The 23111-nt window shown below is 38.7% G+C and overlaps 1 protein-coding gene across 14 annotated transcripts in view; it reads left to right on the top strand.

Moving 5' to 3' along the window:
- Positions 1 to 23111, top strand: part of QKI (QKI, KH domain containing RNA binding) — a 136898-nt gene that overhangs the window by 110597 nt on the left and 3190 nt on the right. For 4 of the 14 annotated variants that reach the window (XM_036316015.1, XM_036316016.1, XM_036316013.1 and 1 more), the window contains 3 exons: positions 14913 to 15000; positions 16395 to 16694; positions 19396 to 19470. In XM_036316015.1, coding sequence (XP_036171908.1) covers positions 14913 to 15000; positions 16395 to 16694; positions 19396 to 19470 — 463 coding nt within the window. Of the gene's footprint in view, positions 1 to 14912; positions 15001 to 16394; positions 16695 to 17382; positions 17918 to 18620; positions 22808 to 23111 lie in introns of those variants that run through there. The other 10 variants (XR_004968680.1, XR_004968679.1, XM_036316012.1 and 7 more) reach the window with 7 other exon arrangements.

The following is a 23111-nucleotide window of genomic DNA, read 5'->3' as shown; positions in this document are numbered from 1 at the left end:
GTTGATAATTAGTATTCCATAGAATAAAGAGGCACAGTTTATTGATCCTTTCGCCTGTTGTGGTTTTATTTTCCATTTATCTGCAGACAAATGATGTTGAGCATCTTCCCATGTCCTTTTTGGCAATTGGTGTTTCTTTAATGAAGTATCTGTTTAAATCTATTTTATTGTCTTCTCTCATACTGAGTTATAACAGACATTTGTAGAGTTGGGTAATCTTTTATCAGACAAATATTCTAATCTGTGGCTTTTGTGCTTTTGTGGAAAGGCTTTTAATTACTAATTCAATTTATTTGTAAAATATAGAACTCTTAAATTTTTTTCCTGTTTTTCTATTTTTTCAAGGCACTTATTTATGTCATCTAAGTTGATGAGATTTCTGCCATGAAATTGTTCATAATATTACCTTTTTATCTTTAAGGTCTGTAGGATCTATAAAAGGTTTCTTCTCCTCCTCCTCCTTCTTCTTCTGCTTCTTGTCATTCTAGCTCTAGAGCTTCATTAATTTTATGGATCTTTTCTAAGTATCAACTTTTGTTTCTGTTGATATTCTTTATTTGTTCTTTTTTATTTTATTGATTTCTCCTTTTACACTTTACTTCTACCTGATTTGGTTTCATATTATTTTCACTCATCGCACAGATAGAAGATTAGTGATCTAAAACCTTTCATTTCTACTTTTGAGAACTATCTTTTAAAGGCATAAATTTTTATTTGAAAACTGCTTTAGCTGCATCACCAAAATAATATTATATTGTAATTTCATTACCATTTAGTTCAAAATATTTTCTAATTGCCATGATTTTTTTCTTTGACCCATGGGTTATTTCCAAATATTTGGGACTTATCTGTTATCTTACTATGACTGATTTCTAATTTAATTTTGTTCTCAGAAATTATGATCTATAATATTTCAGCCTTTTTAATCTATTTAGGACTTATTTATAGTCTAGCATATGGTCTGTTTTGTTGAATGTCTCATGTACATTTAAAAGCATGTGCATTCTATAGTAGTTGGCTATGTGCTGTGTAGGTGTCAGTTAGGTGAAGGTGGTTGAAAATGTTGTTCAGGTCTTCTCTCTTTTTTTTTTTTTAACCTTTTTCCCCCTCCTAGCTTTGTTAATTACTGAAAGAGTCTAAAGATCTCCATTCATTCATTGTAAAAATGCACACACTAGTGTGTTCTCCTTGATCTCACCGAAATGGCAAACTAATTTGGTATACGCACACTCATTCCCAAGTGTATATCTGTGTATAAATAGCTTACACAACCTACATGGCCAGGATTTGGCATCATTAAGAGATTTCACTTGTTTTTTATATAATGGCAACTTTGGTGAGACTTGAGCTGGATGATCAATATACAGATTCATGGAGACAAATTTAGTGTATTATATGCATTTTAGGGTTGGCAAGTTGTGCACTTCAGGTTATTAAAAGAGATGATAAATACAGTAGGATTATATAAATTGTGGTCAGGGACTGTCACTTTCCTCATTTGTAAAATTGAGTTATTATTGCTTACTTGCCTTAGAAGTCCTTGGGAAGGTCATAATTATTTATGTGGAAGTACAGGACACATGTTTCATCTTTTCTCCTCTTGTATATGGACTGGTTGCCTCAAGTACATCATTGACCATATCAATGACCACCTCAGCTCCTGGGCACAGATGCACCACACCAAAAGAAAGCAGTTCTGTTCCCTTCCCACAAAACCCTCATTGGTAATCCCAATTTCAGTATAGGCTTTTGTTTACAGTGGCATAATAAGCAAAAATTATGGAACTATTCATGTTACTAAAACATAACATTGTAAGTTGCACCTCCCTCCCCCACACACATACAGATTCCTTCTTCACTTACTATGGGTATGTACCACCATCTCAGCTATTAGGTAACATCCCTCTTTCAATTCTCATCTCTATGAGTTTGAAAATCATACTGCTATTTGTAGTCATTAGCTCAGACCTTATGGATATGTATTCTGTGATGTTTTCTAATCTCCAGAGAACCTATAAACACTAGAAGTGGAAGTAGGGGAATATTGTCCTGGACTCTGTTGACTGAGAAAGGAGAGGTGAGGATACTGGCCTGAGTCTCCCCTTCCTTGCTGTAATTGTTCCTCCCTTTCAGTAGGAACGAGGTCAAGGTTTCTGTTGAGGAGATAGAATACTCATCTCTAAAGACTAAATGAGTAGCACTGACCTGTCCTAGAGAAATTAAGTGGTTTCAGGCCCGGAAGTTTATGTGGTCTCATAATTCAAAATGGGCCTGGACACACAAGATGCCACCAGTCCCAAGAGAATTCCTAAGTGTTCATTTCAGGCTTTTTTACTTTCTGGTGGGTATAATTGTTTCTTTTCTCTTTATATTTATTTATAGATGTTTGAGGACTTGAACATGAGTCAGTTTTAAATATATAGCTGATCTCTTTATGAAAGCATTTATATACATAGAGTTCAGTAATATTAAACTAAATGATGATCTAGTAGATTCTGACAAATTTCCACCTGGAGATTTTGAAATTTAAAGTTGTTGCCAGTTATTTCAAAAAATACTATGAAAATTGAAGACATGTATTAAAACAAAAGTAATTTTAATCCACTTATTTAAAAACTGCAGATGTCATCAGAATTTGATAGAGTAGTAGAGAGAAGAGGAGAATTACAAAATACTTTTTTAGGTTTGCTTTTTATATTTCTCAAACATTCTTTTCTGTCTAAATGCTATATGCATTTGACTCAGTTAAATATGTTTTGATTATAACCTGAAAATAGATAAAGAGTAAGACAGGAAGAGAGAGAATGACTCACAGGATTGTTAATGAACTGGTAGCTCTGCATTTAGTTCTTGACCAAGTGTCAATAATTAAAGTTTGTGGTATTATTGGCTTCCTTTTCATTTTCTTGGGAAAGAAGGCAAGGTATTAAAAGATACAAAAGACCTCTAGCTATGATGCTTCTCCTTGATAGAGCTGTATTGTGAGAGACCATCTCTGTCATGGAAAGAGAGGTGTTGGTACTGTTTGCTGCATGCACAGCCATTTTAATCTGAATGGGGAATCTGTCTAGGGACCCAGAGTACAGTAATTAGCAGTCTCTTCAGAGTGTCAGAGCAGAATTACCATTGTAATGGTTTAGCTGCAGGATAAAAGGATTGCATTTGGGTTTGCCAGTCTGCCAAACTAAATGAGTTGCCATGAGAATTTTCAAATGTGAGAGGCGTTTACTTAAAGCATTTTGGCAGGTTTGAATAAACTCATAAATTACAGGTTCGAAAGGAACCAGTCCCGCTTTCTCTCCTAGAAGAAGGGCAGTATAGCAGGCCAGTCCATGCCTCCATGCAGACAGTTTGCTTATGAAGGCTTGTCTCCTCACTAAATGTAGTACCGTAAACACATCTAAGAAAAGGTATGTTGTTCCAAATCCCTGAGGGAAGAAGATACAACTCTACATGTAATATTTCCTTCCTAAATTATATAGTCTTCAAAGGATGCTAGTAAAGTGATTATTTTGTTTTAATAAACATTCATGTGATATTAACTTTACTTTTACTCAGTGCTTGCAATCTATGTCTTTACACTTGTCACATTTGTATCACAAAGTAAGATGAACATTTATAGTTTTTTTTGAAAACAAATAGGGCACTGAAGCGCATGAACTGGATTATACAGGTTGCGTGCAAGTTCTTTGAGAGAAAGCTGGGAAGCCCCGGGTCAGTGATGACTTTCCAGTGAGTAAAGGCTCCTTGGTGCCCGAGGGGATGCCCAGCACTTTCGCTTGCATAACCTCACAGGCCTCAAGACAGTAGTGATCCTCACATTCCTTGATTAGTGGTTTATAGCTGCCCTCCAGAAAAAGACAGAAATTTAAGCACTTAAAACTTTGAGCCTATAAAATATTCTCTCATCCTATCTAATAAAAGAGAAACATGGTAATTAGCGTACGACCGCTACCCTTCCCATTGGCTAATCAGCAGGATATGCAAATTAACTGCCAACCAAGATGGCGGCCGGCAGCCAGGCAGCTGGAAGCGAACATGAGGCTTGCTTGCTTCAGTGACGGAGGACTCCAACGTTCCCCGCCTGCCTTGCCGGCCTCTGAGCTTCCAGTTTGAAACATTGTAACAAATATAGAAGCTAAACAAAACCCCAGAAACCTGCTTTCAGCCGGCCGGGATCTCAGAGCTGGAGTTATACATTGTTTCGATTATAGAACCCAAACAAACCAGATACCGGCTTTCAGCAGCAGAGGCCTCGGAGCTGGAGCCAGACCTAAAGTTGGCCCAGAATAAAAAAAAAAAAAAGAAAAGAAAAAAAGGAGCAGTTGGGAGCTTCAGTCACCCGCCAGCCTGAAAACAGCCCTCAGCCCCTCACCCAGACTGACCAGGCACCCCAGTGGGGACCCCCACCCTGAAGGGTGTGTGACCAGCTGCAGACAGCCATCATCCCCTCACCCAGGCTGGCCAGGCAGCCCAGTGGGGACCCCCACCCTGATCCAGGACACCCTTCAGGGCAAACCAGCCGGCCCCACCCATGCACCAGGCCTCTATCCTATATAGTAAAAGGGTAATATGCCTCCCAGCACCAGGATCAGCGGAGCCGCGAGGCCTCCCGGCACCGGGATCAGTGTGACAGGGCAGCGCCCAAACCCCCTGATCGCCCTGCGGCTCTGTGTGTGACAGGGGGCGGGGCCACAACCTCCCTATCTGCCCTGCTCTGTTCGTGACAGGGGAAGGCGCCCCAACCTCCTGATCAGCCCTGCTCTGTGCCTGATACAGGGGAGCTCCCCAACCCCCTGATCACCCTGTGGCTCTGTGTGTGACAGGGTGCAGCGTGCCCCCCCCCCCCCCCCACGGGGCCTGCTCTGTGTGTGACAGGGTAGAGCCATAACCTCCCCATCGGCCCTGCCCTGAGTGTGACAGTGGCGGTGCCCCAACCCCCCCCCCCCACACACACAGGCCCTCCTCTGTGTGTGACGGGGTAGAGCCATAACCTCCCCATCGGCCCTGCCCTGAGTGTGACAGTGGCGGCACCCCAACCCCCTGATCGGCCCTGCTCTGTGGGTGATAGAGGGCGGCACCCCAACCCCCTGATTGGCCCTGCTCTGTGCGTGACGGGGTGGCACCGCAACCTCCCCATCAACCCTGCCTTGAGTGTGACAGGGGGCGGTGCCCTAACCCCCCAATCGGCCCTACCCTGAGGGTGGCATCGCAACCTCCCAATCCGCCCTGCTCTGTGCATGACAGGGGGCGGCGCCCCAACTCCCCAATCGGCCCTGCTCTGAACCCGACCAGGGGCTGCACCTAGGGATTGGGCCTGCCCTCTGCCACCTGGGAGCAGGCCTAAGCCAGCAGGGCGTTATCTCCCGAGGGGTCCCAGACTGCGAGAGGGCACAGGCCAGGCTGAGGGACCCCCTCTTCCCCCCTCGAGTGCACAAATTTTTGTGCACCGGGCCTCTAGTATTAAATAAAATAAGGTCTTTGGCGAAGTCCATTAACATTTTCAAGCCACTAGGTTACAGTTTCATAAGGAAAGTAATAATTTGGTTGTTGCTAATTTTTGTGGCCTAAAAATGTAGATGCACTTTTCATTTTTGAAAGATGCATCTACATTTTTAGGCCATAAGGAGATGCAGGTATGCAGAATGATTGTATTCAGGGGAGAAGGTATACAATATTCTTAGAAGTACAGTAAATATAGCATTTATACGTTAATCTTTACTCCTTAAAGTATAATTACACATCAGAATAATCTGATTAAAATCCTGTAGTAAATTAATAAAACAACACAATGACAGATAAGATTTTCTGAAATATTTAAATTTGGAATACAAAGACCATCATAGAAGTCCTTCTCAGAGATCTAGAACTCCTGGAATCAAAACGGCATATGTGTTGTATACGATGTGTTAGGTACTCTGCTAGGAATGAGAGATGTTTACGGCCCTAGGAAACATGATGAGAGAAAAAGACATGTACAGAAATTGGCATGTGCTGATTAATTTTTTCTTGCAAAGAAGGACAATGCTAAAACTTAACCTGATTCTAAATCAATAACTTTTTATACTCCAGTCCATTTTGTGGCTTGTTGTTTATTCTGCTTTAGGGCAGCCACAGGAGCATTGTTTCAACTAGAATTTTCACAAATAATTAAAAGTACTGTACCTTAGACATCAGTTCATGTGGATATGTGAAGAAGTTTGACAGGCGTAGTTTTTAAGACTTAATCACTGCCATAGCAAAACCTCGTACATCCCTGAGAGCGGTATGAGCTCTGCACTTCCTGTCCAGCCGTACTGCTGTCTGGCCGTGAGTCAGCTTTTCCCCAAACTTGGAGCTTCAGTTTGATGAAGCTCCTCGGTGATGGTAATAAAATGCGCCTTGTCTAGGGTCATTGATTAAACTCTCACAAATATGGACTCGGTGTAAGAAACATCCTCCTTTTGATTCTTATTAAGGATTCATTGAGGAGTAGCTTCTCCAAACAAAATTTTGTTGAGGTTGACATTTTAGATAGCCTGCAACTATAAAAAACAGGGGTGGGGGTGAGGGGAGTTCCGGGCATAGAATGATAGGGCTCTATATTGGTTTCCGTAGCAGTAGGTTTGCAGTTCACATAGGCAGTCCTTCTATTTTAATCTTGTATTCCATGCCTCCCTCAGGATTTGTATGTTGAATTTATCATAATGAATGTTTCTATCCCTTAAGTCAGTGGTTCTCAACCTCGGCTGCACATTAGAATCACCTGGGAATCGTTTTAAAATCCTGATTTCTGGGCCTCATCCTCCGGAAATTCTGTTTGTTACTAATGTTGTGGCCCCACCCCACAACAAAGAAACAGAATTTCCGGAGGATGAGGCCCAGAAATCAGGATTTTAAAACGATTCCCAGGTGATTCTAATGTGCAGCCGAGGTTGAGAACCACTGCTTAAGTAAATATGCTCCTCACTGGCCAGAATAATGCATTTTTGTTTTTAATATATTATTATTAAATGTATGATACTACACACAGATACTCTAAAATTAATTTTAAATATAAATTCATCAAAGAATTAAAATGATTTAACAGGAAAAAATGAGTGATTTCTCATTGTATTTTCTTTAGTTCAGTTATTTTCATACATCCCTTTAATTTGTTTGCATGCCCTTCTCATGGTTGGTAAGTAGCATCATGTTCCTTACATACAGGCAAAGCATTTGTCATCCATTCACTTTGTATTAATGAACATTGAAATGGAATTGGTAAAAATTAAATAAACCATATGCCCCTTATTTTATTTAATTTGCTTGTAATCTTAACCCTTATATTTAATTTTTCTTGACAATATTTCAAGTGTTGTGATATTTATTAGTAAAATTATTCATACACTACCATTGTGAAATTTTAATAGTATATTAACAATTCAGATGAGCATTCAATATTATATTAAGATTGTTTCAGATAAACTTACTTGGTAGCTTATTTTATGACTTGATTTTCTTCTGTGTTTTGGGTAACTAAATACTGAAAATTCAACTTCAAAAGCGACACTTATTAATAATAGACTCCTCCTTTGTGAGAATTACTCTGAATCCAGTATTGCAGAATTATATAAGTGTACGTGTGTGGGGGGGGTTTTTTTGTGTGTGTGTGTGTGTGTGTGTGTGTGTGTGTTTAATTCTCTCAACCCCTAATGCTTTTGTGGGGGAAACATTTAATCTTTAATATATATTTCAATTATAAAATGTAAATTGAAATGTTTTTAAAGTTCTGCCTTTAAACTAACATAGCATCAGTTTTTATTTTGTTAACCTGCTTTATAGAATACTAGATCTCTGAGCAAGCCAACAGATTTATGAATTAGCTTACTTTGTGATATTAATTTATTTTATGAATTCACCTGTGAATGAAGGCAGTATACTCTTTTTAAATAAAGTACTTTGATTACTGAATTTGGATTCTATGGAATTATAACACACTCATGGAGATTTTTTATAAAAGACTCATTTAATGACTGCCAAGCAACTCAGTTCACAAATTTCTATTGAGAAGCTGTTATTGAGTAGCCTAGAAACCAGGACTTCAGTGCATAGAAAGACCTAGACTTAATAATATCAATGAGTTTTGGACAAAATTAATGAGTTTGCTAATTACTTATTTGATCACTTGATGCTCGCTCTTCAGAAATGTTATGCTCTCTCACTGAAGGTAGTACTTTTCTAGAGTGATCGTCTCTCCAATTTGTTCTTCTTGGGCACACTCATCCATAACTGTATCTCTAGAGACCAATGCCATTGTGATCATTCTTCAGTGCACTTCTAACCTTGAGCTCCAGGTCACCAATCCATTCAGTACCTCCCCTTGGATGACTTATATCCATCTTAGACATAACATTTTCAAAACTACCTTTGCCCTTATCCAGTGATTCCTCCATTGTTTTCTTCAGGGGAACGGCATTAGTTGCCTGGGAGTCACACAGTGTTCATTTTACCTTCTGGTTTCCCCCGCCCACTCCTTACTGTCTAGCCTGTCGCACGTTCTCTCTGGTTCTGCCTATTAGTAGCATATCACTCTGGCTTTTTAGTCTTCACTGCTGGACTAGAGCCAGGGAGTGCTCTGGTCTAGCGATAGCCAGCGCTTTCTCTGTAATGGTAGGAGTGCCCTCCCACTGCGGGGTCAGGCTTTCACGTGTGTTCTTTCACGCCTGGCCACAATGCAGACTGGTTAGCAGGACGTCCTAGCCCATCTTCAGCTCATGTGTGCCTCCCTTTCCAGCTGTTTCGTGCAACCCCCTTACCTACCACACTCCCCTCATCTGAGATAATTTGCGGCTTCAGCACACTCCTCGTTTACTTGGTGTGTTATAGTGACTTCTGGAATGGACGTGGAGGAAGCTGATAGTAGATTTCACATTAGAAGCTAAGCTTCAGCAAAACTGTAAAAAAGATTAGTCTTAGTAGTCCAGTGGTTTTAAAGCCACTTAAGACTTCCAGTGAAAGATCAACAAATAAAAACGTATTGCCTAAAAACGTTACACATTTTTTTATCAAGTTTCTTAAATGGGTGCATATTAATATGCAATAGAAGTAGTCTTCATTTTGTTATTCATAACCTCTTAAAACAGTGGTTCTCAGCCTGTGGGTCGCGACCCTTTGGGGGGTCGAACGACCCTTTCACAGGGGTCGCCTAAGACCATCGGAAAACACGTATATAATTACATATTGTTTTTGTGATTAATCACAATGCTTTAATTATGTTCAATTTGTAACAATGAAAATACATCCTGCATATCAGATACTTACGTTACGATTCATAACAGTAGCAACATTACAGTTATGAAGTAACAACGAAAATAATTTTATGGTTGGGGGTCACCACAACATGAGGAACTGTATTAAAGGGTCGCGGCATTAGGAAGGTTGAGAACCACTGTCTTAAAGGAAGAGTTCTATTTTTTTTTTTTTAATATATTGATTTTTTACAGAGAGGAAGGGAGAGGGATAGAGAGTTAGAAACATCGATGAGAGGGAAACATCAATCAGCTGCCTCATGCACACTCCCTATTGGGGATGTGCCCACAACCAAGGTACATGCCCTTGATCGGAATCAAATCTGGGACCCTTGAGTCCGCAGGCTGATGCTCTATCCACTGAGCCAAACCGGTTAGGGTTCTATTCTTTTTTTAATCCAACACAGTACTGTGTTATTTAAAGCACCTATTTAAATTTATTGACCAGTAGTTAATTGTGTTACCAGGAACCTAATAGTGTAGTTTTATATGATTTGTTCTCCACCAAATGGAGAGATGTGCTCCTTCTAATATGCAATCAGAACTTTGGTCCTGAAAGTGTTTTCATGGGAAATTAGAGTTCAGTAAACAAAGATTTTTGAAAGCGCTCTAAAACTAATACTACAAAACCAATATATAACAGGAGAGATCCAGATAACACTGGAACCAGAGCGATAATCTTTGTTCGCACCATTAGTTAATTGTTTCTTAAATATTCATACCAAATATTTAAAGCACCAACCACCTTCATTAAAAAGCTGCTTCCCTGTGGAAGATCAGTCAGATTTAACCACCAGTATAGTAGCTAGCCGTTGTGTATGTTGTTCTCTCATTCATTGCTTCCTAATTTCATTTTTTATCATGAAAACTCATCTGAGAAGAAAGATACCAGTGACTGTATATTGATGCCAGTGGTAAGAATTGTGCCGCCCCTCATAATAATTAGAACTAAGGCACTAGAGTCTACTGAAGCAAAGAAATACTGCTGGAGTTGAAACACCAAGTCCATCGGTGACTTTTAGAGTGGCTCGCGATTGGAGGCACTCGCCAGTAAAAATGTCTGACCATTCTGTGGTGTTCCTAAACGAAAGAGATGTGTCACGGCAGTTTCTAAGGCAGACTTCTATTACATGAATTCCATTTTTATAGATTGGGAGTATTTCAGTATAAAAGTCTGTCACTGGAAATATAACATATTTAAGAGTATACTAATTTTTATATGTATGATGTTTTCCATGATAAAAAGAAAAATTATACAAGTGCAGGTAATGTTTAAAAACTATGTATGATACATACGTATGTATTCATACACATATTACACCTACACTACATATATATGTATATTATATATACACACACACACACAGTAGTGCTTAAAGCTGAGTCCAAACACAAGCGATATTAGTGCTCTCTAATCTTTTCTGTGGGCTTACTAGGCTAGCTTGTCAGATGAGTCCACCAGTCCCAAAGTGACCAATTATACCATGTGCATAGCCTCTTTAGTGAATTGAACTAGCATATTTTAATACAATTTTAGCAGACAGTTTTCATAAAAAAGACAAAGTGGGGAAATCACAGCTCTTACAAAGGCCTGAGAAAGGTCCAATTTTAGCCTTCATTCAAGGAACTCAGTGGCATTTTCTCATTCAGTTAGCAATTACTTTGCTTAGATTAAATTTTTAAAAATAAAGTTATTGAAGGGTCAATAAAGTTAATACCTGCACCTTTGTGTAGCCATGCGCATTGGAAAAGCCTGTTCAGAACACAGTTTAATAGTGTGTGCATCTTCTGGAATAAAGTAGAGTATGAATAAATCAGTTACTCTTCTTGATATCAAAAGAAGTCATCCTCAATCAGAAAAGCAGTTTGTAACAGCAGTGCTGGTGAAGGCGGCAGGTTAATGTTAAGCAGTAGGGACTGCTAACTCTGTCTCCCTGAACTTCTCTCAGTTAGGGTATCAGTTACATATGTTGTCCCTGTGCTGTCTTGATTTTACCTTTTCAAATACAGTTGTCCCCACTTATGCACAGTTTCGGTCGATCGTGATCTAGAAATATTAAATGGAAATTCCCAGAAATAAGCAATTCATAAGATTTAAATTGCACACTGTTCTGAGTAGTGTGATATTCTTGTGTTGGCCTGCCCTGTCCCACCAGGCACATGAATCAAGTGCGGCTAAACCAAGCCTGGCTCCCTGGCTCTCCTTGGATAGCTTGAGCGTAATGGAAAGCACTCAGTGCTTTGTTAACACAGTGGCGCAGGCAACTTAAGAAACCAGCAGGCTTTCTTGCCTGAGATTATATTTGAAAAGGAGGTGGCATACACCTTCCACAGTGTTCAGGGAGGTGTCTACTGTAAGTTTCATTGAGAAAACCAGGACAAGAGGGTTAAAACAATCCCTTGAGTCTGAAAGGGAGTCTGTAATGAGACACAGCATTATGCTCTGAGTACACAGTGGTGGGAGTGGTGGGGCACCAGAGTGAAGCTCATTCTGGAGTGAGCCACCAGGGTCAGGTTCGAGCTTTGCCAACTAAATTCTGTGTCTGCTAGGAGGTGCCATGTAGCCTGCCATCGTGTGATACAATCCAGTGAACACACCGTAGTAGTTCGTAATCTATATGTCTCAGTGGCCTCTAGTGACGTCATTGGGCACATCCCTTGGCACCGCCTGGTGAGAGCTGTGCTGCTCTGGTTTCCATTCTCCGCTCAGAGGGTCTCTGCTGACGTCACTACATCTTAGTTTCCTGATCCTGCAAAAGGCGCACATGCGTTGCACACCCCTGGTGGGCACACGTGTCTTCCATCATTTTGTCTTCGCCTTTCTCCCTTGTTGGACACTGCGTCCCGCTAATGAGCGCGGGAACTTGGGGATCCAAAAGAAGCCGAGGGAAACACGAGTTCGGGCGCCTCTTCTATACGCGGTTCTGAGGCATGATGTCCCATCATCACTTATTCCACCTTTAGTTCTTAATTTGCTGACATTTTCAAACAGGTACTGCTTTCTCACTGTGGAAGGTGACCTTAGTATGGCTATTGCTTTTCTTCTGACTTATATAAAGTATAATGTATATACTTTTACTGGTAATCACTCTATTATGTAGAGAGATTTCAATTTGAATTACATGATTAGCTTTAATTTTTGGTATTACTAGTTTACAATGAGCAAGTAAAAGGAGTTTTATTATAATAGATTTCCAGTTCTTCCCTTCCAGTAATAGTGCTCACTTCTTTTTATCTTTAACAATTAATTGCTGCACTTTCAAAGAAATCATGGTGCTTTTTTTCCTTCCATCTGTACAAGTTCGTAGGAATCAAGGAACAGTAACTTCACACGCATGCAACGTCTTCTTCGTTTTCTGTTAAGTGGGCTTTTGCAAAGGTGGCCGTGGCACATTAAACATCTTAGGGCAGGGGTGGGCAAACTTTTTGACTCGAGGGCCACAATGGGTTCTTAAACTGGACCGGAGGGCCGGAACAAAAGCATGGATGGAGTGTTTGTGTGAACTAATATAAATTCAAAGTAAACATCATTACATAAAAGGGCACGGTCTTTTTTTTTTTTTTTTTAGTTCATTTCAAACAGGCCGGATCCAGCCCGCGGGCCGTAGTTTGCCCACGGCTGTCTTAGGGCAAAGGTGGCCGCGGCACATTAAACATCTTAGAATGTTTATACTCATCTTTTCCTTTAATCTCTTTGTGTTTTGTTTACTCCAAATTATAGACCAGTTCTCTTTACTAAAAAGTACAGCACCCCATTTTCTGCGTAGTGCTTGGGGCAGCGAGTTTGTATCATTTACAATTGCTGTAGTAAAGGGGGCTGTCCTACCAGTCCCACTCCTGTCAGAACAGTGCACCATCGGATGCTTTTAAATATTGACCCTGAGCATTAGATAATGCGTAGAGACTATGAACACCAGAGTTCCCTTCTTACCTCCACTGTCAGGGTGGACTTAGTAGGTGGACTTCATCTGCTTCTTTATTTTGCTGTGATAAAGTTTATCCTGTAATATTTCCACACTTGAGATTAGAGAACAAAATTAAAGATTTCTCATACCAATCATTTAAAATAGAAAGCTCCAGCAAATCACCTGGCATTTGGGAGTGAGTGGGGAGGTGGTTCGATGGGGAGTGAGTAGTAGTCTCTATTCTCCGGGGGCTTCTTTGTTGATGATGATGCACAACACACGATAATTCAGGGCAGGAGCCATGTAATGGGGGGACGGCTTTGAGAAGGTAGCATTTGTGTGGCAGTTTGCCGGGGTCAGTAGGGTTTGGGCAGTAGTGGATAGAGTGCAGAGGAACATTCAAGATGGAGGCACATGCATACAGATGAGTAGAGTAGTGATTTGGTTTGATTTATAACAAGATGTGTTTTTTAAAATGGTAAGATTAGTGAGTTTAACTTGAGAACATAGTTTGGGGCCAGATCATAGGTAGCTTAAATGGTTTATACTTGTAGATAGTAAGAAACCCTGAAAGGTTTTGAGACATAAAATTGTTAAGCATTAAGATGAAAGTTGCATTTGGGGCAATTAATCTGGCCATTGTGTATAGATTGATGGTGAACAGACATCATTAACATAATTTTGTAGTAGTTTTGATAAGACCCCAATAATGACTAGAACAAGGGTGACATCAGTAACAGGGAGGCATGGGGTGAATCCAAGGTAAATAGGATGGCTAACCATTTTGATAATCTGATGGTCCTGGGTTATACCTGATATTAATAGTACCCCTGCTGGCTTTCACATGTTTAATGGTTTGGACATCAAATGATAACTCTAAAGGTAGATTTGCTTAAGAGTTGATAGCATTTGCTAAATTTAGCAGGGGAGAGAGGGATGTTGGCCATGTATATATACACAACATATATACACATACATACATACATACACACACACACATATAATTTTTAGAAATTTTTAGAAGTTCTCATGACTATTAAATTTTTCTTTTTGAGACTTAAACAGACAATTCTCTTATCTGAATGCCACAATCAAGTCTTACATGTTTAAAATCCCTATTTTTGTTTTGTTTTGTCTTTTTGTTGTTGTTAATCCTCACCCAAGGATATTTTTTCCATTGATTTTTAGAGAGAGTGGAAGGGAGGGAGGGGAGAGAGAGAAACAGAAGCATCATTGTGAGACGCTTCGACCTGGGCTAGAGATCAAACTTGCAACCCAGGTACATGCCCTTGACTGGGAATTGAGCACTCAGCCCTTTGGTGTGTGGGCTGATGCTGTAACCACTGAGCACACCAATCAGGGCTATTTCTGGTCTTAATGAATACATTTGAGCTTTGAAATCTTTAACAAAATAATAGATGCTAAAGAGAACATACTATATTTAATCTCATCTAACATTTTCCTTTATTCCATTTAAAAGCAAAGCCTTTTAGGAGAACTGTAATAAATCAGTGCAACTTATATTTTAAAATTCCAAGTAGAAAAGCAGCCAGTGTCAGCTGAGTGTCCCATGTATCCACGTGCCCTCAGTGAGAGAGCAGTCTTCCTAATTGAAGGAAGATCTTCCTAATTGAAGCAGGTGGCTAGAGTCACGATGTCTCTTTTAAGGCTGGAGCGTGGATGTGGCTCTGATGTATGTGGACCACCTTAAGTGCTCTTGCTCTGTTTCCATATATAGGCAGAGGGAGAAGACAGCCTGAAGAAGATGCAGCTGATGGAGCTTGCGATTCTGAATGGCACCTACAGAGATGCCAACATTAAATCACGTAAGAACGCGACTGGGGCCAGGCTGACAGCATCTCAGCTGTTTGTCCACAAAGCTTTCTCCTTTGGTGGCGTAACATGAACAGTTCAAACAAAGTGAGGAGTTGAAATGACTGTAACTGGATATGGGCCCACAGCCCCTTTACTGCATAATGAATTGTGGACACTCTCCTTGGTTTTATTTTATTCCAGCATGTCTTTTCAGTTCTAAAAGGTTTATGAACTTTATTCTTTTAATGAAATTTCAACTTCTAAATATAAGAGTTTAATGAAATTTCCTGTGTTGTTAACTACAGATTTAAGGCTTCTAGCTTATTTTGTTACATTTATGAAAAGGACAAAAAATGCAAAGCTTTTTGAGAGTCAGTTGGGAGTGTGTGCGTGCAGCAACCCTCCTGTCGCACTCTGTCCCTTCGGCATGTCCCCTCAGTGGCTTAGGCAATGCTTTGCGTTCACGGAGGGCGGTAGTGATAACTGTTTTAGCCCCATTTCCCGCTTTCGTTGTATTTGCGCATGCTCTCATAAATGCGTTGAGGATTGCTTTTTTATATTTAAAATGAAATCCTGTAAAATTTTTATTTTTGAGAAAATCTAAGGGTAAATTACTAATATTACTAATTTTTTTGAATGTAGACAACCTGTTGGGTTTAGAAGTATTTGCTTTACCAATAGTTGGCTTCTATTTACTTATAAGAATGGGTCTGTTAGGAATGGAACGTTTACTGTGCAAGGTGAGCACAAGTAGGTTTACAATGGTATACGCGAAATAGCTTATTCTTGTACTATTACTTATTATTGTATTATTTCCCATACAAACAACTATAAACCTACTTGTGCCCCACCCTGTGTTGTTTTTCTCTGAGAAGTTAATTCCTACATATGCAGGAACTTTATATATAAGTCGTAGTTAGTTGGCTTACTTAATACAATAAAAACGATTCTTTAAAAACAATTCTTTAATTTGAAACTGAAGCTACTCTATTAGAAATTATAGCAAAACTGTTTCTGGGGACTCCAATTACAAAATATTTTTTTAAACATTTTTTTAATGCAACTTTTGTGCTTCTGCATGCACCTTTTTAGCCTCATGAGGTCTTAAAAACATAGACATATCACATACATGCACTAAATATAACCTATTTTAATGGTCTCTCTCTTTTTTTTAACAGTGGCTTTTAGTTTTTGCACATTTGTTCTTAATCACATTGGGAAAGGGAAAGCCGTTTGCAGTTGATTGGTGTGCTTGGGCATTGTGTGTGACCAGCGCATGTACTAATGATTTCCTTTTATTTTTCTTCTTTCCTGCTTTTTTCTTTCTTTTTCCTACTTCCCTCTCATTTCCTGTATTTACACCGCTTTCTCTGTACTTCCTTCTAAATTTCTTTGCTTACTGTAGCAGCCCTTGCCTTTTCTCTTGCAGCAACAGCCCAGGCTGCTCCAAGGATTATTACTGGGCCTGCGCCTGTTCTCCCACCAGCTGCCCTGCGCACCCCGACGCCAGCTGGCCCTACCATAATGCCTTTGATCAGACAAATACAGACCGCGGTCATGCCAAATGGAACTCCTCACCCCACTGCTGCAATAGTTCCTCCGGGGCCTGAAGCTGGTTTAATCTACACACCCTACGAATACCCCTACACGTTGGCACCAGCTACGTCAATCCTTGAGTACCCTATTGAACCTAGCGGCGTATTAGGTAAGTTGTTTTCTCTGTGTGGTTAACATGTTTCTTCAAAACGTTTTCTGCCCCAGACTTTGAAATTATTGTATCAGTTTTAGAGAGACAAGTTTCCATTAGGAAAGACTGAAGACTAAATTTTGTTTTATTTCAGCCCCCCATAAGGGTTCTCCTTTTAAATAATTGCATCTTAGATTTGTTCAGATTTGCTTTGGTATCTCAGATTCGCTCTGGATGGGTAAATTTGAACATTTCAAATAGGAAATACTTTTCACATTTGACATCACTGACCCTATCCACTGGCATATTCTCTCCTTCAGTTTTGCCACAAAGTCAGATTCTTTTCGTCTCAGAGATTTCTTTAATTGTTAGCTAAATTTTAATTACCCATGTGAAAATATTTTGAGATTTTAAAAACTGCTATAATTGTATGTATTTTCTAATATTTGTGATAACTTAAAATATGAAAGGGTCCCAGTGAATAGCTACATTCAGGTTTTTGTAGTTCTTCTCTTTTGAAGTCCAGGTTAATGTTAAACATAAGAGAACTCCTCATTTCATAGCACGGTTGGAATTGATAAGTAAATACCAAATCACTGCAGTAGAATCCCTCTTGAGGCAAAAATTAAGATCATACTATAAACGCTCCGTTTTACATGAACAAAAGTGGTGGTTGGAAGACATTACTGACGCCTTTTCTTTATAGAGTGGATTGAAATGCCAGTCATGCCTGATATTTCAGCCCATTGACTTGCGGACGAAGGACTAGAGCGCAGCAGCTGTTGTAACACGACCAGTCACTGTGGAGCAGGCTGCTTCCATGCTGCCCTTTGTGTTACAGACAGAATCTGAATCCTCTTTCCTTGAATGGTGTATGACCTTGGTGCTGCTTGCATGCTCTTGACTTGTAGGACTTTGATCTTTTAAGGTGTTTTTTTCCAGCATTCATATTGACTTACAAAATTTGAAAGCCTTTAATGAACCCGGACAAAGATTTAAACTTGAAAATTCATTGTTCTATTAAAGCCACAACACTCTGTATGTTATCTGTGTGTGTGCATGCACTCAAGTGCCTTCTGTTTCATGAGCAAATACATTTTATTGTACATGTCTTTGGTTATCTCTAAACATTGTATAAAGTATTCCAGGTCAGAATTATACCATAGAACTGTTTATGAAAGGCTTGTTTCTGTTGCACATTTCTTGAAGCATTTTTACAATAACATGTAACATATAACCTGTTTACGTCTTCTGTTCTGTTAACGCTCTGTCCTGCGGCCCCATGCCTGCTCCTTCCCCAGAGCTCCTCTCTGCTGCACGCACAGCGTCTGTTGGAGGAGTTGGACTGTTGCTTCCTGCAAGGCTGGAGCTCTCAGCCACAGCTGCTGCTCCAGCTCCGAGCAGGGTCTCACTGAGCTTGCCTCGAGGCATTAGACTTGTAGTGATCACTTATCTGAAATGTCAAGGGATGATGGACCAGTTTACTGCTTAGAAACAACAAGGGGCACTGCAGAGTGTTTCTCATTGTAAAGCAATGTATTTTTGGTTGTGTTGGGAAATTTTTATTTGTAATACTTAATTCTTAGACTGACAAAAGCAGAACATACCGATACCTAATTGGCAATCATAAGATGAATAATAATGAGTACTAAATGAGAAAAATCCATTATGATCGATTTTATTTCTCACTTTGCCACCTAAGCAGTAAAACATGATGATTGACCATTTGGAGAATTGAGAAAATTACTTCAAATTGCTGTTATAGTAAATTTGCACACAGATAACATGCATGCTCTATATCAAGTCTCACATCATACTATTTTAAAATAAGCAGTGCCCTTCAAAACAGATGCAGACATGTGTGTTGGTGGTAGTGAGGAGATTGGTAATAGCATCAAATCTTCATTGGTGACTAATTTTTAATTCCCTTCCTTTTATCTTCAGGTATGGCTTTCCCAACGAAAGGCTAAGAATTCAAGAACGGTCTTAACTGAACCCTCATCAGATCTGAATTTAACAAACGCTTAGTCTCAGCAGCGGGGGGAGGGAAGCTTAGCCTAGCAGTCAGTGACTTACTTGCACTTTTGCACACTGATAGAAAGTAAACGTATGTTATTAATTTGGTTTAGTCTGTAATCTTACAAAATAACGGTAATTTATAAAGGAGTGTATAGTAGTATACTGACTGCTAAGTGTACTATACTGTTTGCTTTACTAATCACCTAATTCATTGCAGTTCATACTTATTGACTCAGAGTTTAAAACCACAATCTGTAGGCTTTAAGAATTGCTTATAAACCTTTTTAAGTAATAAACTCTGGAAGCGGTCTTAAGGTTAGCAAGTAATTGTCAGTATTAAACATGGCATTATTTTTCATCCTCCTGCAAGAAAGGCACTTCAGTGAATATGTGACTAGTAAAGCTTCAAGGTTGGAACTAGTGGAGTTCATGAAGTACTGTGACTTGGGATTGTAAATGAATGGATGACATAGGTTAAGGCCAAGATGTTTGAAGTGAATGCAATATTAATAGACGCATATATACGCAACATATTATGGTTAATTTTAAAACTACTGTGCCTTAACGTGTTTCTTAAAACGAAATTTTTGTAGTAAATGAACATTTAAAATCCCATTTTGATAAACCTGCTGTTAATGTTTGTTTTCTTTTCCCTTGTGAATGTTTTCTAACTTTGTCTTGGTGATTGCAATTTAACTAGGTGCGGTGGCTACTAAAGTTCGAAGGCACGATATGCGTGTCCATCCTTACCAAAGGATTGTGACCGCAGACCGAGGTTAGTTTAGTTCTGCAGTTCTTGTCTATGAGAAATGCGTGGGGTGTCCATACCATTTGCAACACCACACCTGATGGGGAAATGTGTACCTGCTTACTGCACAGCGTTTCCTTTCCTGTTCTGAATTAATTTATGATCATTGACAGATTGAAGGGTTGGGTTTTTTGTTCTTTTCTCCCTTGATGTTTTAACTTATTGAATTCTATTAGTATGTACTATGATTTATTCTTACTACAACATAAATTAGTCCATTTGGGGAGCTATTAAATTTTGTTTTCACCTTAATTATTTTCAGTAAAAATTTTTGCTAAAAGTTACCTTTTAATTATTTTGAAATTTTGGGTTGGTTTTGCAAAATGAACAGAGCGGATGGTTGCTTTAATGAGAGAAGTAAAGGACTATATGCCCTCCTGTGTTCTTTTGGAGAAAACTGAAGATTTAGTTTCCCATTTTCCTTTTTAATAAGATATTTGAGCCACTGTATAAACATGAGGTTAAACATGTCAAGTACTTAGCTGAACTCAGCAAAGTAAGGACTGTGAAGCTAACTTTGATGCAGTTGGATCTTTTATAAGTCAGAAAATCAGTTCCCTTTTATTCTTATGTTTTATTCCAAAATGGATCCTTTGATTTTTGTCATTTGCTGCTAAAATCTATTATCTAAACGTAAACTATCTCTTGAAGTTCTGTGGTGGCATGAACCCAGCTGTTTGAATACTTTCTTTGACTAACCTGTGACTGGAAAATAAGTCTTCATTTTTCTCCTTTTCACCATTTGTAATTTGTGTCCTGTATATGCCCTTGGACCCTTTTATAAATTATTTATTTTTATTGAGGAGTGATATTTTCGGTTTATTGACATTGAATTATTTTTCTGAGCTTGAAATCACAAAGCAAGAAATCTGAAGCAAGGTAGAAGAGGACTTTTACAAGCTTTATTTATGGCACATTTATTACCTACTGATGAAGTTGCTCTAACTATCGGATACTGGTGGGGAAAAGTAATGGATTACACTCCAGTTCTACATCTTAGATGAACTTGTGAGAGGCCTGCCTTCTTCGCATGGTTATCTTGTATACGAATGATAAGTATTGGACACAGCTGTTGTCCTCATCAGAATAAAATACCTTTCCAAAGATATCGACCATCTGTGTTTAGCATCATATATGATTAAAGAGCCTTGAAGACTTTTAACTAATACGTTACTTGTAGTGATTGTTTAATGAACAAAGTAAATAGGCCCCCAAGCTCAGTGATCCTCTGTGAAGACCGCACTCCTGTGAGTGTGGCATGTACAGTGTGTCCTGCTGGCATCAGAGCAAGTCCCTTAGTGAAGGAGGACATTTTCAAGAAGCAAAAATACCATTTAGATTTAAAGAATCCAGATAATTCCATGAGTAATTTGAAGCTTTTTCCCATAGTTATTGGCTGAAATAGTTATGAGTATTTTAAAGTAGTTTGTCTTTTGTTAACCTTTTATTCCCCTTTGAGATTTTCATAATTTTGTTTTAACATAATAATTATTGGCCTACTCAATACTCCAGTACCTTAAGATAGTTGAAAATATTAGGAAGATTTTATTGTATTTCAAAACAAGAACACATTCCATGCATGGCTCTTTTGTAGTTATAAGTGTTTTGATTAGTCTTGTCACTGTTTTTATTCAAAATGCAATGTCAGCAAACCGAAATGCTACCTTTTCTCCCTCTTTCTAAATAACAGAACACTCTGTATACTCTTGTACTGTCACTGTATGCACTCGGGTCTGAGGGAGATGTCTGGAGTCCTTCATTTAAATTATTTTATGATACTACTGTTTTCTCTATTTTTGAGGTTTTTTTTTATTCTTTTAATCTTTTGAAGGAAAGATTAATATGTGTTCACTTAATACAAGGAAATTCAGCCCTTGGACCTGTAACCATGTAATTCTATATGAGCATTTAGAGTATGGCATGGTTGACAAATACCTAGTTCTTTACTAAAAGTAAGCCCACCTCTACACATTTCAGAACTGAATTCGAAGCCTATAAAAGACCAACTGATGTTTTAGTTGAAATGAACCATAAGTGATTTTGCACAGTTGACACACCTGTGTGTACTGTCGAGGCCAGGACTGGGCAGAGGATGTACTGGAGGTGTACTGGTTACAGAAATGGTGCTGTGCTTTGTCTATGGATTCCACATTCAAAACACATGAGGGTTTTTCTGAATAATAATTTTATAAAATCCATTATTTACACAATTTCTATAAGAAACAATACAATTTTAAACAAAAATTTAGTTAATATAAAAATGCTTTAAGATTCTCTATTTCTGAAATACCTATGAAATCGTAGGACTACATGTGAAATATTTATTTTCTTCTTTGATTATGGAATAGCCGCTTTTATTTTAAATAAAATTCTATTTTTAAGCAGTTCAAGGAAGATTTGGTCACACTGAAGACACAGTATTTTTGTAGTATTTATAAACTATCCTACAATGATAGACCATAGAAAGCACTTTTGTTACATGAGGGTAAACCAGTCGATTACGTAGATCATTTAACTCTGTGAAGCCGAGACTTGACTGGGTTTTGATTTACGAAGTGGCACAGACTCTACCTTTGCACTGAAGTATTTTGTATCTCCTCTGCCATAGTCACAGTGGCAACAGTACAGAAATTTCTATCAAACCTCAGAATATAGTAGAAATAACTAAGCTGTTGAATGAGTCTTAAAAATCATACTACTGTTAAGTGGACCAAGTTTGGTGAAGCAGAGAGTGACAGGCTGACTAAGGAAGGAACAACTCAAGGACATTGGGGACGATAACTTTTCCACTTGAGAACTACTTTATGTTTTACTGTAATTTTTTAAAAAAAATTTGTTCTGTTTGTTATTTTGCAGAAGAAAATAGTATTTACAGGTGGCTTCTTTTAAAATATATAAAGCAGGAATGTATATGAAATGTCAGATTTTATTGTATTTGCAGAGAATTAGCTTTGAAATCGAGTAAAGAAAGCTGTAGTTTTAAAATGCCTTATTGGTATCAATTAGAAATTTCTTCTATTTTTTGATGTACTTAGAGCTTTTTGAGTATAGAATTTTAAATGGCAGGATTTTACAGTGTTTACATGCAAGTGCATTTTATAAGTGTCCTATATGTGTAAAATAGTATTTCCAACTGGAAAGTGTTGGCTAGCACAGAAGGCCTGGCCTTTTCCTGGTTCCCATGATGTTGCCTACACTGCTACACTCCAGTTTAGTACTGCTTTGTATCATGAGGCCAAGAAATTCCATGTTGTTTGTAAATAGAACATTGAAAAAGCAATAAACATTTATTGAACAAAAGAAACCTTGTTTGGCCCAGAGTTTATGTTGAACCAAATTGTTCATAGAAATTTAAATTTCTTTAGATTCATTTCTGTTAATCATCAGTTATTAATAATCACCTCCATCATTAATAGCTGCTTTAATGCTTGCATCTGAGAGAATACTAATGCTTAGTAGCAGTCAGATCCTGACAATGCACTGACTGTTCCAGAGTTCTGTATACGGACTATTCATTGTCGCCGTTCTCAGTTCCCTTCATCGAGCTACTAACTATTAGTTGTTAGTTATATTTTATTTCTATTTTTTCCTGTTAACAGTTTTTTTGT

Source organism: Myotis myotis, unplaced genomic scaffold (assembly GCF_014108235.1).
Source record: "Myotis myotis isolate mMyoMyo1 unplaced genomic scaffold, mMyoMyo1.p scaffold_m19_p_7, whole genome shotgun sequence".
Classification (NCBI taxonomy): Eukaryota; Metazoa; Chordata; class Mammalia; order Chiroptera; family Vespertilionidae; genus Myotis; species Myotis myotis.
This window is presented reverse-complemented; position numbering and strand designations above follow the sequence as displayed.